The sequence below is a fragment of the Panthera uncia genome, chromosome D2, assembly GCF_023721935.1.
Source record: "Panthera uncia isolate 11264 chromosome D2, Puncia_PCG_1.0, whole genome shotgun sequence".
NCBI lineage: Eukaryota > Metazoa > Chordata > Mammalia > Carnivora > Felidae > Panthera > Panthera uncia.
The window spans coordinates 18663322-18677343 of NC_064818.1; the positions used below are offsets into that span (position 1 = coordinate 18663322).

At 46.0% G+C, this 14022-nt stretch overlaps 2 protein-coding genes across 2 annotated transcripts in view; both read right to left on the reverse strand.

Moving 5' to 3' along the window:
• RHOU (ras homolog family member U) overlaps nucleotides 1-491 on the reverse strand; it is a 10000-nt gene extending 9509 nt beyond the window's left edge. Inside the window, exon 1 of the mRNA XM_049645985.1 lies at nucleotides 4-491. Within this exon, the coding sequence (XP_049501942.1) occupies nucleotides 4-94 (91 nt within the window). The 5' untranslated portion in view covers nucleotides 95-491. The remainder of the gene's footprint in view (nucleotides 1-3) is intronic.
• Nucleotides 317-14022, reverse strand: part of LOC125933106 (serine/threonine-protein phosphatase PGAM5, mitochondrial-like) — a 48034-nt gene continuing 34328 nt past the window's right edge. The window contains 1 exon segment of the mRNA XM_049645986.1: nucleotides 317-836. Within this exon segment, the coding sequence (XP_049501943.1) occupies nucleotides 317-836 (520 nt within the window).

The following is a 14022-nucleotide window of genomic DNA, read 5'->3' on the forward strand; positions in this document are numbered from 1 at the left end:
CGCGCCCCCCGCGCGCCCCGCGCTCCCGGCGCGGCGGAACGGGCGGCGCCTCGCAACGGCCCGGGAATGCGGGGTCCCCCTGCTGCGGGGGCATCGGTACGCGCGCTCGGGCGTGCAGGCGCGAGCGAGCAGGGCCCGGCCCGCCCGCCCCTCGGTCCCGGAGCCCTCCGAGAGGGACGAGCTGTCACCGACCGCGGTGGGCGCGTGCCCGGCCCCCGAGAGCGGCGGTTCCAGGCCACACGCTCCCAGACAAAGGCGGCCGGGGTGGGTCGCGGCTCTGGGCTCGGGCGGCGCCACCTGGCTCCGCTCCGCGCGGTCAGAGGACTGCGGGCCGGCCGAGCGCCGTGGAGCCCGAGCGCTCTGTCTCCTCCCGGCTTCCCGGCGACACGACGCGTGGGGGGCGGGAGGGGAGGGGAAAGAGGCGGGTCCGGCCCGGCCGCTCTGTCCCCGCGCCGAGGCCACAGCGCCCCCCGCCTGCGCGCCGGGCCCCTGCACCCGGGCCAGAGGCGGTGCTACGCCGGGCGGGTGAGGAGTGCGGTCGCCGGCTCCGGGCCGAACGGACCCTCGCTGCAGGGGGCGCGGCTGCCGCCCGCTCTGGGGGTGGACCCTGAACACCCACTCCGGGGCGCGTGGCCCGGAGGCGACGGGTAGCGGAAGGCAGCCTCCGCCCACCCCCGGCGGCCGAGACTGACACCACCGCCTGAGTGACCGAAGCGGTTCCGCCTTGTTGCGCCCACGCGGGCGGGGAAGCCTGAGCTTCCTCCGGTTCCCCTGGCTCCCCGCCTCCCCTTCCCGGCCGCAGCCTGTGCCGTGGGGGCCCCTTGCTGGCCACAGTGCTTCACCCAAGGGGGAAATGAAGTGTCTTGGGGACACGCCCGCAGGAGACTGAATTAAAAGGCAACTTTTTAAAGTCTTCGCTACAGCCCATCGTGTGATTTTTCTTCTAAGATCATTTGTGCTCCAGTCGTTTGGGAACAAAATGATGTCAGGTCCAGCGCTATTGCTCGTTGGGCATGCCATGAACCAGCAAAGTAATTTGTAGATTCAATTTCTTCTTTTGCGTAAATGTTATTTGGAGACATTAATATAATGGGGGGCGGGGAGTCCCATTTGTCTCTGACTTCTTCCTCCTACATTTAGTCAACAGTCCACGCAGAAAACAGGGAAGCCCGGTTCTAGTCTGGACGCAAAGGCTTCTCGGGGTTTACAGGTGGTTTAAAAAGCGTCACATACTATTCACATAAATACTGGCGCTACAACAGCGACAACAACAATAACAATAACAGCAGGAGCTAATAAATATTGAGCCTTTATGTGCCAGACACTGTTGGAAGCACTCTGCCTGAACTCATTTGTTTAATCTTCACGTGACTTATACCCATTCTACAGATGAGAAAATCTCAGGCTCAGAGATATTTTAGAAATGCCCAGGTTCCACAAGCTGTAAAGTGGCAGCGACAAGATCCAAACCCAAATAGTCTAGCTCCAGAGGCTAAGCTCTTGGTTTTTCCAAGTTCTTACTTACATCCCAGTTAGTTAACATCCGGTGTAATATTAGTTTCAGATGTACAATATAGTGATTCAATGATCCTATACATTTCAGTGCTGAGACTATGCAGCTATGGGGCCATGGGGAGATTCTATTCAAGGGACACAAAGCTTCAGTTACACAAGATAAGTAAGTTCTGGAGATCTAATGTGCAGCAATGGGACTATAGTTAACAACATTGTATCGTCCTACTTGAAATTTGCTAAGAGGGCAGATCTTAAATTTCTCACCACCCACACACAAAGGTAACTCTGTGAGGTGATGGGTAATGTTAATTGCCTTGACTGGGGTGAGTATTTCACTGCGTGTATATAGGTATTAAATTATCAAATTGTATACCTTAAATGTGCGCAATTTTTAATTGTCAACTATACTGGAGGAAAAGGATATGCTGGTAAAAGAAGGTTGAAAAATAGTATTATGGAGCGGTGTGTCAGGCAGCTTATTAAAATGTTTTCTTGCGGGTTTTTCTTGATGTTTATGGTATTTGTTGGCCTTTTAAGTTTTATAGCTTGTTGTGATGCATTTCTCATTTTAAATGAATATTTTTTTAATGTTTATTTATTTTTGAGGGGGAGAGAGAGACAGACCGTGAGTGGGGGAGGGGGAGAGAGAGGCGGAGACAGAATCTGAAGCAGGTTCCAGGCTCTCCATGCTTTCAGCACAGAGCCTGATGCAGGGCTCGAACTCATGAACTGTGAGATCATGACCTGAGCCCAAGTCGGACGCTTAACCGACTGAGACACCCAGGTGCCCCTGAATATTTATTTTTGTACCTAATCGTCTAATTGATATTTTTCTCTTAAAGAAGGCCCCCAAATTTGATAAGCTTTTAGGCTGTACAAAATTTTGCTTTACCCCCTACATCTGGCCATATGTTAATTTTTGTATCCTATAGCCTTTGACTCCTGCTTTACTCCCTTTTTAAAAAGTTTTGTTCAAGAGACTGTAAAAAACTGAGAACAAACTGAGGGTTGATGGGGGGTGGGAGGGAGGGCAGGGTGGGTGATGGGTATTGAGGAGGGCACCTTTTGGGATGAGCACTGGGTGTTGTATGGAAACCAATTTGACAGTAAATTTCATATATTAAAAAATAAAAAATAAATAAAATAAATAAATAATAAAAAAAAAGTTTTGTTCAATTTATTTAAACTGAAAGAAAAAAATTCACCCATTTCTCCCACCCCCACCACCTCCCACCTCTTGCAACCACCAATTTGCTCTATCTGTGAGCTTATTTGGTTTTTGTTTGGTTGATTTGGTTGGTTGGTTGGTTGGTTGGTTGGTTTAGATTTCACATATGAGATCATACAATATTTGTCTTACTCCATTTGACTTATTTCACTTATCAAAATGCTCTCAAAGCCCACCCATGTTTTCACAGATGGCAAGATTTCATTCTTTTTTTTGTGGCTGAATAATATTCCATTGTGCGTGTATATATAATACATTTTCTTTATCCATTCATCCATTGAAGGACACCTAAGTTGTTTCCATGTCCCCATTTAAAATAATGTCGCAACAAACTGAGGGTTGATGGAGGGGGTGGGTGGGAGGGAGCGGAGGGTGGGTGATGGGCATTGAGGAGGGCACCTGTTGGGATGAGCACTGGCTGTTGTATGGAAACCAATTTGACAACAAATTTCATATTTAAAATAATAATAATGTTGTGATGCCTAGGGAGGTGCAGATACCTTTTTGAACTAATGTTTTCACTTTCCTTGGATAAATTCTCAGAGGTAAGATTGCTGGATCATATGGTGGTTCTATTTTTAATTTTTTGGAGAAACTCCATACTGTCTCCATAAAGACTGCACCAATTTACGTTCCCACCAAGCAATGTACCCAGGGTTCCCTTTTCTCCAAATCCTTTCGCATCTTTTCCATTACAGCTATTCTAACAGGTGTGAAGCGGTATCTCATGGTGGTTTTGATTTGCATTTCCCTGATGATTAATGCTAGTAAGCATCTTATCACGTACCTGTTGGCCATCCATATGTTTTCGGGAATATGTCTGTTTAGATCTCCTGCCCATTTTTTCATCGGATTGTTTGAGAGTTTTTTTGCTGTTGAGTTTCTATGCGTTGTTTATATATTTTGGGTATTAGCCCCTTATCGCACAGATGACTCACAACTACTTTCTCTCCTTCAATAAATTACTTTTTCATTTGGTTGATGGTTTTCTTTGCTGTGTGGAACCTTTTTAGTTGCACTCCTTTTTTTATGCTGTCCCCTACTAGGTTGAATATTGTCACATCCCCACTCATTTCGCCCCCTCTTTCTCGATTCAGCTTAATAAACTGCAGCCTTATCAAAAATACCCAGAACGACTTCTCCCCCTATTTATAAGAATCTGATGCTGGTGACTCAGGAGAGCAGGCTCCACGCTTCACGGTGTGGTATGTCATTCCAGATGAAAAGTGGAGAAGCGGCCTGGAGCACCAGAAAGCCAACTGAGGTCAGGCCCTGCCCTCCAAGTATGTGGGTCCAAACCGAATGATACTTTTTAAATGTATTTTCTGTCTGTTTCCTCTCACAAGGACTTTATTTTGTTTATCCCTACACCCCACACTCAGAATCACGTGGGGCAAATAATAGACTACTATTTCTATTACTTCGGTTACACAATCAAATCTGTGTCTTGAAGCAATGACTAGGAAAGACCATTTCTTTGCTCTCTTTTAAGAATGCATTACCCCTCCTGTATCCCAATTTGACTTCACCATGACCGCACAATTGATTCAATGTCTCCACTGGGTCTTGAGGGTAGGAAATATGGGAAATGCTGGCAATTGCCTGGGCACAGAATTTCCACTCTTTTTTTTTTTAATGTTTTTATTTTATTCTTGAGAGACAGCATAAGTGGGGGAGGGGCAGAGAGAGGGGGGCAGAGGATCTGAAGTAGGCTTTGCATGGACAACAGAGACCCTGATGTGGGGCTCAAACTCACGAACCGTGAGATCATGACCTGAGCTGAAGTCGGCTGCTCAACCAACTGGGCCGCTCAGATGCCCCACAGGATTTCCATTCTTAAGATCTCATCCCTGGGGCACCTGGGTGGCTTAGTCACTTGGGCGTCCGACTTCCACTCGGGTCATGATCTCCCAATTTGCGAGGTCGAGCCCCACGTCTGGCTCTGTGCTGACAGCTCAGAGCCTAGAGCCTGGTTCGGATTCTGTGTCTCCCTCTCTCTCTTCGCCTCCCCTGCTCATGCTCTGTCTCTCTCTGTCTCAAAAATAAATAAAACATTAAAAAAAAAAAAATCTCATCCCTGTTTGGCTCTCCAGCTCAGGTGTGAACATCTTCCACCCCACCCCAAACCCTTCTTCCCACTCTTCCAGAGTCCCACCATTGCCCGACACACCCAGGCCAGGAGCTTGCACCCCTTTCCCCCTTTTTTCTCTGACTTATCCCTGTTTATGACACAGGTCTCAGCTGAAACGTCACTTCCTCTAGGAAGTGTTCCCTGACCCCCTGACATTGACGTACCTGTGCTTTGCTTCACCAAACTCTTGAACTCCAACACATTTTCTAGTATTTTTTTCCAAAAAGTTCTTCTACCTGTTCCACTAGCAAAGATTATATAATTTTGAAATCTACTAATTATCGTGAATTTATAACTTGTTTACCAATATAGTAAACAGCCGTCCTAAGGGAATCTTCACCGTGTATCTTTCACTTTTCTATCTTTTCACATATTCAAGAAGTAAGCTACCATAATTTTTTAATTAATATATCTCTTGCCAGGATCCATCATCAGTTTCAATACAAAGGTGTTTTTTCTGCTATTTATATAATATTTCACCATTTACCCATCTCTAATAAATAAATAACAGCAGATAACCAAATCAGAAGTGCAGTGTTTCTGGATCTGTCATATTAACAGGGCACATAGCTATGTGTGTTTACTCTTGTTTGTTTGTTTTTAATTATTTATTTTGAGGGGGGAGAGCGCAAGTGAGGGAGGGGCAGAGAGAGAGGGAAAGAGGATCCAAAGCAGGCTCTGCACTGACGGGCTGACAGCAGTGAGCCCGATGTGGGGCTCGAACTCACGTACCGCAAGATCACGACCTGAGCTGAAGTCGGACGCTCCACTGACTGAGCCACCCAGGCTCCCTTCTGTGTGTTTATTCTTTCTTCAAGCCTTAACTCTTTGCCTTGGACAAACTAACCTCGTATCTTTTCTTCAGCAGTGCCTTAATTTTAAAATGGCCTATAAGAGTCCACCAGTTAGAAAATTACTTCTCGTAAACTGAAGATTCTGAGTTGTGTTGTCTGTCGCCAACAGGACACTGCTGCTTCCCCTTGAGGCTGGGACTGCGTTTCTCAGAACATCCTTCTCCGTGTGGTTGCAGGCTCAAGATGTCCAATAAGAGGAGCTCTCCGGGGATTTGGAAGGTGGCAGGGTAGTAGGAGAGGGTCGTATGGCCAAGCATGATGGCAGACACACACAGAGGGGCCCGGCACGCCTGCACTCTCCTCCCGCTCTGTGCCCACCTCCCCATGCTTACAGCAGCCCCGAGCCCACCCCCTGTCACTGCCCCCCCCAGAGGCTAGAGCTCCCACACTCACTTCTCAAGCTCCCCTTTCATGGCCACATCTGCATGGCTACTGGGTTTTCTCTCAAGCTCTACACCAGTTAGAAGCTCTCTAGTAACTCCCAAATTCATGAAATCTCCTCTTCTTAGCCTCTGTACCCTGCAGTGGCTGTTTTCCTAACTGAGCCCTGGCCATACCCTTAGTCTCTCTTTTCCCACCGGGTATGCCATCATAGGGAAAAAAAACTGACAAGGAAAATAATCTTGGCATTTCCCACTGGAAAAGGAGGGGGGAATCATATAAACGGCATCAAACCATCAGCTGGTCCACAAGTAGGTCCTTGTCCGTAATCACAGACCCCTTAACTCTTCCATCAGCTAGTATTATGGTAAGGGGTCACGGACGTGTTTCAACATGTTGGTTTAGGTGCCCCTGTTTCCAGATGTCCTTTTGTCACTTGCCATCACCCTGTTGGTAACTAGAAAGAATAAATTAAGGGCTCCCATCGGCAGGATGAAATTTTCAGATGTGAAAATCAATCGTTAACTTTGATTGTAAGAAATATATCTGAGGGGCGCCTGGATGGCTCAGTCAGTTGAGCGACCGACTTCGGCTCAGGTCATGATCTCACAGCTTGTGAGTTCAAGCCCCACGTCGGGCTCTGTGCTGACAGCTCAGAACCTGGAGCCTGCTTCGGATGCTGTGTCTCCTCTCTCTGCCCCTTCCCCACTCATGCTCTGTCTCTCTCTGTCTTAGAAATAAATAAAAACATTAAAAAAAAAAAAAAAGAAATATATCTGAAAATAAAATGTATTGTTTCTACTGATCAGATATTAGCTAGGCTGTACAGCAGTGATAATAAACTCAAAATCTTAATGTCTAGAAACTTAGGAGCTATTTTGGGGTCATGCAAAGTCCACTGCAGACCTAGTGGTTCTCCAAGGCAGCTCCCTTCCAAATGGTGACTCAGGGATCCGATCTGCTTGTGTCTTGTAACTATGCCACCTGGGACGCATGGTTTCCAGGAAAGAGAAAACGGCAGGTCACATGCCAACTATTAAATGCTTCCTCTCAGATATGACTTCAGCCTACAGCTCTGCGTGCACCATGCATTTCTGTGCATGTACCCATGCATGCGACAGCAATTTTGTATGGGTTCAAAACAGGAAATAATCTAAGTGTCAAAATGGTAAAGTGGGTAAGTTCATTTTGGAATTTATGTTGTACTCTTTCAGTCAAGAAAATGAATGAACTGCAGATAAATACAGCACTAACGAATCTCACTCACATAATGCGGAGTGTAAGAAGCCAGATACAAAAAAGTGTGAACGATCTGATTTGATATATATAAAGTTTAGACAGGAGAAAAACTAAACAGCATTAGAAGTCAGAATAATCGAGGATAATTGTTACATTTGGAAAGGAGAGGGGGCCATAGGGGGCTTCTGATGTTCAGATACAGTTCCCAGTGGTGGTTACATAGGTGTTTGCTTTATAATAATTAATTATTACACTATATACTTGTTCTATTCACTTTTATGAATTTCATTATATGAATGCATTCACTTTTACGAGTTTCATTATAGTCATTATAAATGATTAAAAATATTCAAACTTAAAAATTGTATTAAATAGGACTGATGGGTGTTTGCATTTAAAGAACTATTTGCTTTAGCCCTAGCACAGTGCTAACACGCATTGTACACCTTTTGAACTAGGTAACAGACTCTTAAAGTGAAATTTAAACAGTTTTTTAAAGTTTATTTATTTTTAAGAGGGAGAGAGAATGTGAGCTGGGGAGGGGCAGAGAGAGAGGGGGACACAGAATCCGAAGCAGGCTCCAGGCTCTGAGCTGTCAGCACAGAGCCTGACTCGGGGCTCGAACTCACCGTGAGATCATGCCCGGAGCCGAAGTCGGACGCTTAACTGACTGAGCCACCCAGGCGCCCCTTAAAGTGAAATTTAAATGTGGTTTGATTGCCCCAAATCCTATCTACACAAAACTTTCCCACATATCATGAAGTCCTGCTGTACGTAATTTACATCTCTAATAGTTATTTTTAATATGTGCATCATCTTCCAACAAGTGCTGTTTATAGGTGTTTTAAAATTTTTAACAAACTAAACTGGTCCTGCAGGATTATTGCAAAAGACGGGAATTGGCAATTTACAGACATAAGTTCCTGGAGGAAAATGAGAGCACCAGGGAGGGCCCTCGGAGGGATGGCAGGCAACTTGGCACTGAGAACTCGCTGGAGAGGAAAGGCCGGAATCACCGCCAATGTCAAAAACAGACGCTGTGCAAGGCAGGCTGAGCCACACTTCAGGCACCTGTCCCCCTACTCGGCCTTGGTTTATTTTCCTCCTTAAAATCCCCACTCTGGGTCTTCCCAGCTGTTGCAACTCTGCCATTGGTGGGAAACACCAAGTCCTTACCCTAAGACCTGTTGCAACATTCTGGATTTGCCCTCCCAGCTGTTCTGACCTTTTTGATAGAAAAGCCTCCTTCCCAGACATTTGCAGCAACTGATATGCTCCCAACTTCCCTCCCCAAACACACATCACAGAACCTCCCCAGGCCAAACATTTCCCAGCTGTCCAAATCCTTACACATGATAAGAACTCCTCAGAAACCCCTCTTAGCTATTGCAAAACCTTGACCTCCTCTCATTTTTCAGCCACCCTGAAGATAAGAACTACCATGCAATCATTTCCCAACAAGTGTAATCACCCAAGCTGGCAATTCTGAAATAACAGGACAGTCCTGCTCCCTGCCAGAAACTGCAACCATCTCTCTTTTCGAGATCGTCCCCGCCGAGGGCCAGGAAGCACCCCCAATCCTACAATAGGGAAGAGAAGGGAATTTTCCTCTTTTCCAATAGTTGTCAGGATCCATTGCTGGGTTTGCACTGACAGTGTAACACACAGAATGAGTGTGTGCACGTCCAGATGCTTTACAAACCTGCCTCAGTTCGTCTTTGAGAAGAAATCGTGTAGCAGGAGGCCCGTTTTTTCTGTCATATATATCCAAAAAAGAGTGGGTCAGAAGGTGAATACTGTGTCTGCACATTGGAATTGTGCCATGAATTTTATTTGGAAGGTAAAGGAGTGTGGATGTTAGCTACCTTATTGGATGGAAGGATCCAACTCATGAACTTGATATGAATCAGCAATAATGAATCAGTTGGTTAAGTGTCTGACTTCGGCTCTGGTCATGTTCTCACGGTTCCTGGGGCCCACGTTGGCTCTATGCTGACAACTCAGAGCCTGGAACCTGTTTCAGAGTCTGTGTCTCCCTCTCCGTCTCTGTCCCTCCCCTGCTTGTGCTCTCTCTTTCTCTCTCTCTAGTAAATAAACATAAAAAAAATTTTTTTAAGAGTAATAAAATTAACAAAAAGTAGAATATATATACATCATGCCCTGTTGAAATGTTTTCATATGTGCATATTGCAAATTTAAAATCATTTTTACCTATGCATTAAAGTAATTCCAGAGACACTGATTGCGGCCCTTTGTTAACGTAAGGACTTGTTAAGGACCAAATATTTTGTTTACAATTTTTCCTGTCGTTCTAAAATTTTGTTACTTCAGGTGGCTCTCTAATCAACCAAAATTGGAAATCAATGAAAACATTTTACAGAGTTATCCCAGTCTGGAGAGCCCTTTCTATTGCCTTTACCTACCTGACGAAATCTTAGGCATCTTTGTAGGTCCAGCTGGAGCCAATGGCCAATTTGCTATCGTTCTGTCCTCTGTGCTCACCACCTTGGGAAGTGCCCTTCTTGGTATGCTCACCCCTCACAGATGGGCTCTGCAGACATGGAGGGTAAAGAAAGGTTCACAGTTTCACTAGGGAGGCTTCCAAAGCTGGGAGGGTGGGGGTAAGGGGGAGGGGCTCTGTGCCAATGGCCCCCTGGTATTGCGGCCACCATGGGCTTCTGGAAATGACTCCTAGAGCTGTATACCTCCCAGCGTGGCAGGGAACCAGATTTGGGCACCACTGGGTGAGAAATACTTCTGGGCCATTCCTCCCTAGGAACATAGAACGAGTCTTATTATCATTGGGATCTAGTTTCTGTAGAATTTGAAACCCTGCCCTTTGGGACTCAAGGGTGCAGAGCGAATTCCTACCACACATTCTAAGAGAGCGCCTTCAAATTCCTGAATCTGAAATAACCCAGAAGATGAATACTAGCAGCAGGCAAGATTTTTGTTGATTTAAAATATTAGTTTCCTTTTCCTTGAATCCTTCTAACAGTAGCCCTGAGATTTTGAAAGCACGTGGAATAAAATGAAATGAAATGAAATCATGAAATGAAATGAAGTGCAGAGAAAGGCTACCAGACAAGACTGAAAAACAGCCAACCAAAATACGTGGCTTCGCTTGGCTCTAGCAAAGGACATGACGTCAATCAACGTGATTTGGCTCACCTCGGCCCATATCTGTTGAACGCGTCTATGTGTCAGGGGGTATATTTAAGGTCTGAAAGAACAGAGATCAACCTAGTGAAACAGGAGCTTCCAAATCATACATATTTAATATAAATACAAACGTTACCTTATCTTAGGAGGGAACTTCAAAACCCACACCCACTAGATTTAGATTAATTCAAAGGGAACTTTCTCGAGCCACCACGGGTGTACCCTTTCTTCCCAGGCAGTGGGACTTTCCTCTCTACAGAAGGGACATTGTGTGGGAGGAATGTCATTAAATTCACTCACTTAGGACATATTGATTAAGCTGCATGTGAGGCCTATGGTACTGAGGATATGTCAATCAGCACAACAGACAAGTAAGTGAATTACGTATCATGGTAGAGGATGAAAAGCACCATAGAGGAGAGCAAGCAGGGAAAGAGAAGGGGGATGAAGTATGTTTTTTTTTTTAATGTTTTATTTTATATTTGAGAGAGACAGAGAGACAGAGAGCGAGCAGGGGAGGTGCAGAGAGAGAGGGAGACACAGAATCTGAAGCAGGCTCCAGGCTCCGAGCCGTCAGCACAAAGCCCAACTCGGGGGTCAAACTCACGAGCAGTGAGATCATGACCCGAGTCGAAGTCAGACCCTCAACCGACTGAGCCACCCGGGCACCCCAAGGGATGGAGTATGTCTTAATCAGGTAGTCAGAGGAGGCCTCACACGGGTTACATCTAAGCAAAGACTTCGAAGGATGGAGGGGAGTAGGTGTGTGGGTGTCTGGGGAAGGAGCATTCTGTTGTGTAAGTCATAGTGAGCTAGTTTGATTCACCATGGAATGGGGAAGGAGCATTCTAGGCAAAGGCAACCGCAAGAGCAAAATCTCTGGTAGCAGGGACTGGGTCAACAGGTCCGAAAAACAGCAAGGAGCCTCGGAAGATGATAGCAAGGGGGAGGATCAGACCATGGAAGAAATGAAAAAAGGAAAATGAACCTAGGCCATGGCAGACATGGTATCAGGACTTCCATGTTGGATGTTGGAACTGAGATGGGTAGTAGCACCATGCGACCCGGGCTCCCGGGACCCCTGGGGCTACAGATGAAAAGCCACCATCAAGGACGAGGGGAGCAGGGAGACCAGTTTAGGAGATGAAGAACTTGACTGGGAGTGCAGAAGTGGCGGTGGGAAGGTTTGGGACACGCCTTGAAGGCGGAGCCAGCACGACCCTCCTGTGCATTGGGTCCTAGGTTTGAGGGCACCCAAGGAGGCAAGACAAGTCCAAGGATCATAGCCTGACAAACTGAAGTTGTCATTAACTTGGGTAAGGAAGACTCCAGCAGGTAGCAGGTTCGGGAAGAAAGAGTAGGAATTCAGTTTGAACCTAGGAGGTTGAGTTGCCTAGGAGATGTCCAAGAGGAAATATTGAGTGGACAGTTGAATACACAAGTCTGGAGTCCACAGAGAGATGCCGTCTAGAGACGTGAGAGAGTTTCACCAGCACATAGATGAAGGATGGGAGGGCATTAGATCATCAAGGAAGGAGTGTAGACCAAGAAGCGGAGAGGCCCCAGGGCTAACCTGTGGGACTCCGACATTAAATGAAAAGGACAGACAGTTAAAAACCTACAAATATTAAGACCAAATATCAGATGCCGGGAAGGGAGAAACGGAAAAGTAACTGCTAAGTGCACCAACTGTATGAGTAAGAGCTTATCTGCGTGGGTGCCTCCAGCCTCCCTGCACAGTAAGCCATTTGGCCCCTTTCAAATTTGAAACAATCCTTGTCTCCTTTATTTCTAAGGTGGCCGGTAACAAACCCAATATGGCGCTGTAGCCACCCTGCTTACAAACTGATTGCTTCATTAGTTTCTAGTTCTGGGTTGAATTTCAGCGAAGGCAGGGACGACCAAGGTCGAAACAAAGTCTGGGCAGTCGTGGGGTTGTGTCCTGAGCACACAGCCCTGAACCAAACAGTCTGGTTTTCTTTGTCCAGCACAGCCCCTGGATCTGCGCGTTGATCTCGTCGTGTCGGTAAACAGACCTGCCCAGAGTTCATTTCACCGGATAAAATCCTTGTGTGCTCCAAGCTTACTAGAACTAAGGGGACAGATTTTGGGGGGCTCTACTTTGACTAATCATGAGCCCTCCAGTCTTCGATATCTTTTTAAAAAGCACTCAAATGGGGTGCCTGGGTGGCTCAGTCAGTTGAGCAGCCAACTTCAGCCCAGGTCATGATCTCGTGGTTTGTGGGTTTGAGCCCCACATCGGGCTCCGTGCTGACAGCTCGTAGCCTAGAACCTCTTCAGATTCTGTGTCTTTCTCTCTCTCTCTGCCCCTCCCCCACTCGTTCTCTCTCTCTCTCTCTCTCTCTCAAAAATAAATATGCTTCTTTTTAAATAAATAAATAAAAAGCATTAAAATATTCTGCTTAAGAAGAAAGGCTTGTAGGTGGCTGTCCTCTCTTCACATGGTCTTTCCTCTGTGATTTTCTGTGTCCTCCTCTCCCCTTCTTGTAAGGACAATAGTCAGATGGGATTAGGGTTCTCCCTAATGACCCCATTTCTTCTAGTGACCTCTTCAAACACTGACACATTCTGAGGTAAACAGGGCGTTAGGTCTTCAGCACGTGAGTTTTGGGAGACACAATTCAGCCCATAACAATGTAGATAATATACTTGGAGACAGAATGTTTTGAGTATGTGTTTTGTATACACAGCAGTATATATTATCTATTGAGAATTATATCTGACAACCAAAGCCCTGTTTTTAAATGTTTATTTGTGGACACAAAAATTTTTTTTGCTTAAGTGGCCATTATCTATTAGGAATTCTCATAATTACAGTGTGAAACCAAAATAGATATTTACAAAAGCGTACTTAAGTCTAACTTTTTTTAAAGGTATGGAATTTTAATGTAATTTTCTTTAAGGTTATTTCAGGTGTCCTGGGGAGCAACGAGAGTCTTCTCAAAAGAAGCAATAATCAATGTTTCTTGGTGAAGCATTAGGGGAGAGAAAGCTACTGTATTAAGAAATATTAAGAGGGGTGCCTGGGTGGCTGAGTCGGTTAAGCATCCGACTTCAGCTCAGGTCACGATCTCACGGTCCATGAGTTCGAGCCCCGAGTCAGGCTCTGGGCTGATGGCTCGGAGCCTGGAGCCTGTTTCCGATTCTGTGCCTCCGTTTCTGGCCTGTCTCTCTCTGTCCCAAAAATAAATAAACATTAAAAAAAAAAAAGAAATATTAAGATAATCATTTTTGGAAATGTGATCCAAAGGGCATAGACAGACCGGCCAACCTGAATCTGGTTGCAATTTTACCATTTGTTAATTGTGTGACTTTCACCCCCAACAAATTTTAGCTCCCTTCTTTTGACTAGTGTGGTAATATGCTCCAGAGACAGAGTATTTGGGGGCACCTGGGTGGCTCAGTCGGTAAGCGTCTGACTTCGGTTCAGGTCATGACTTCGTGGTTAATGGGTTTGAGCCCCACGTTGGGCTCTGTGCTGACAGCTGAGA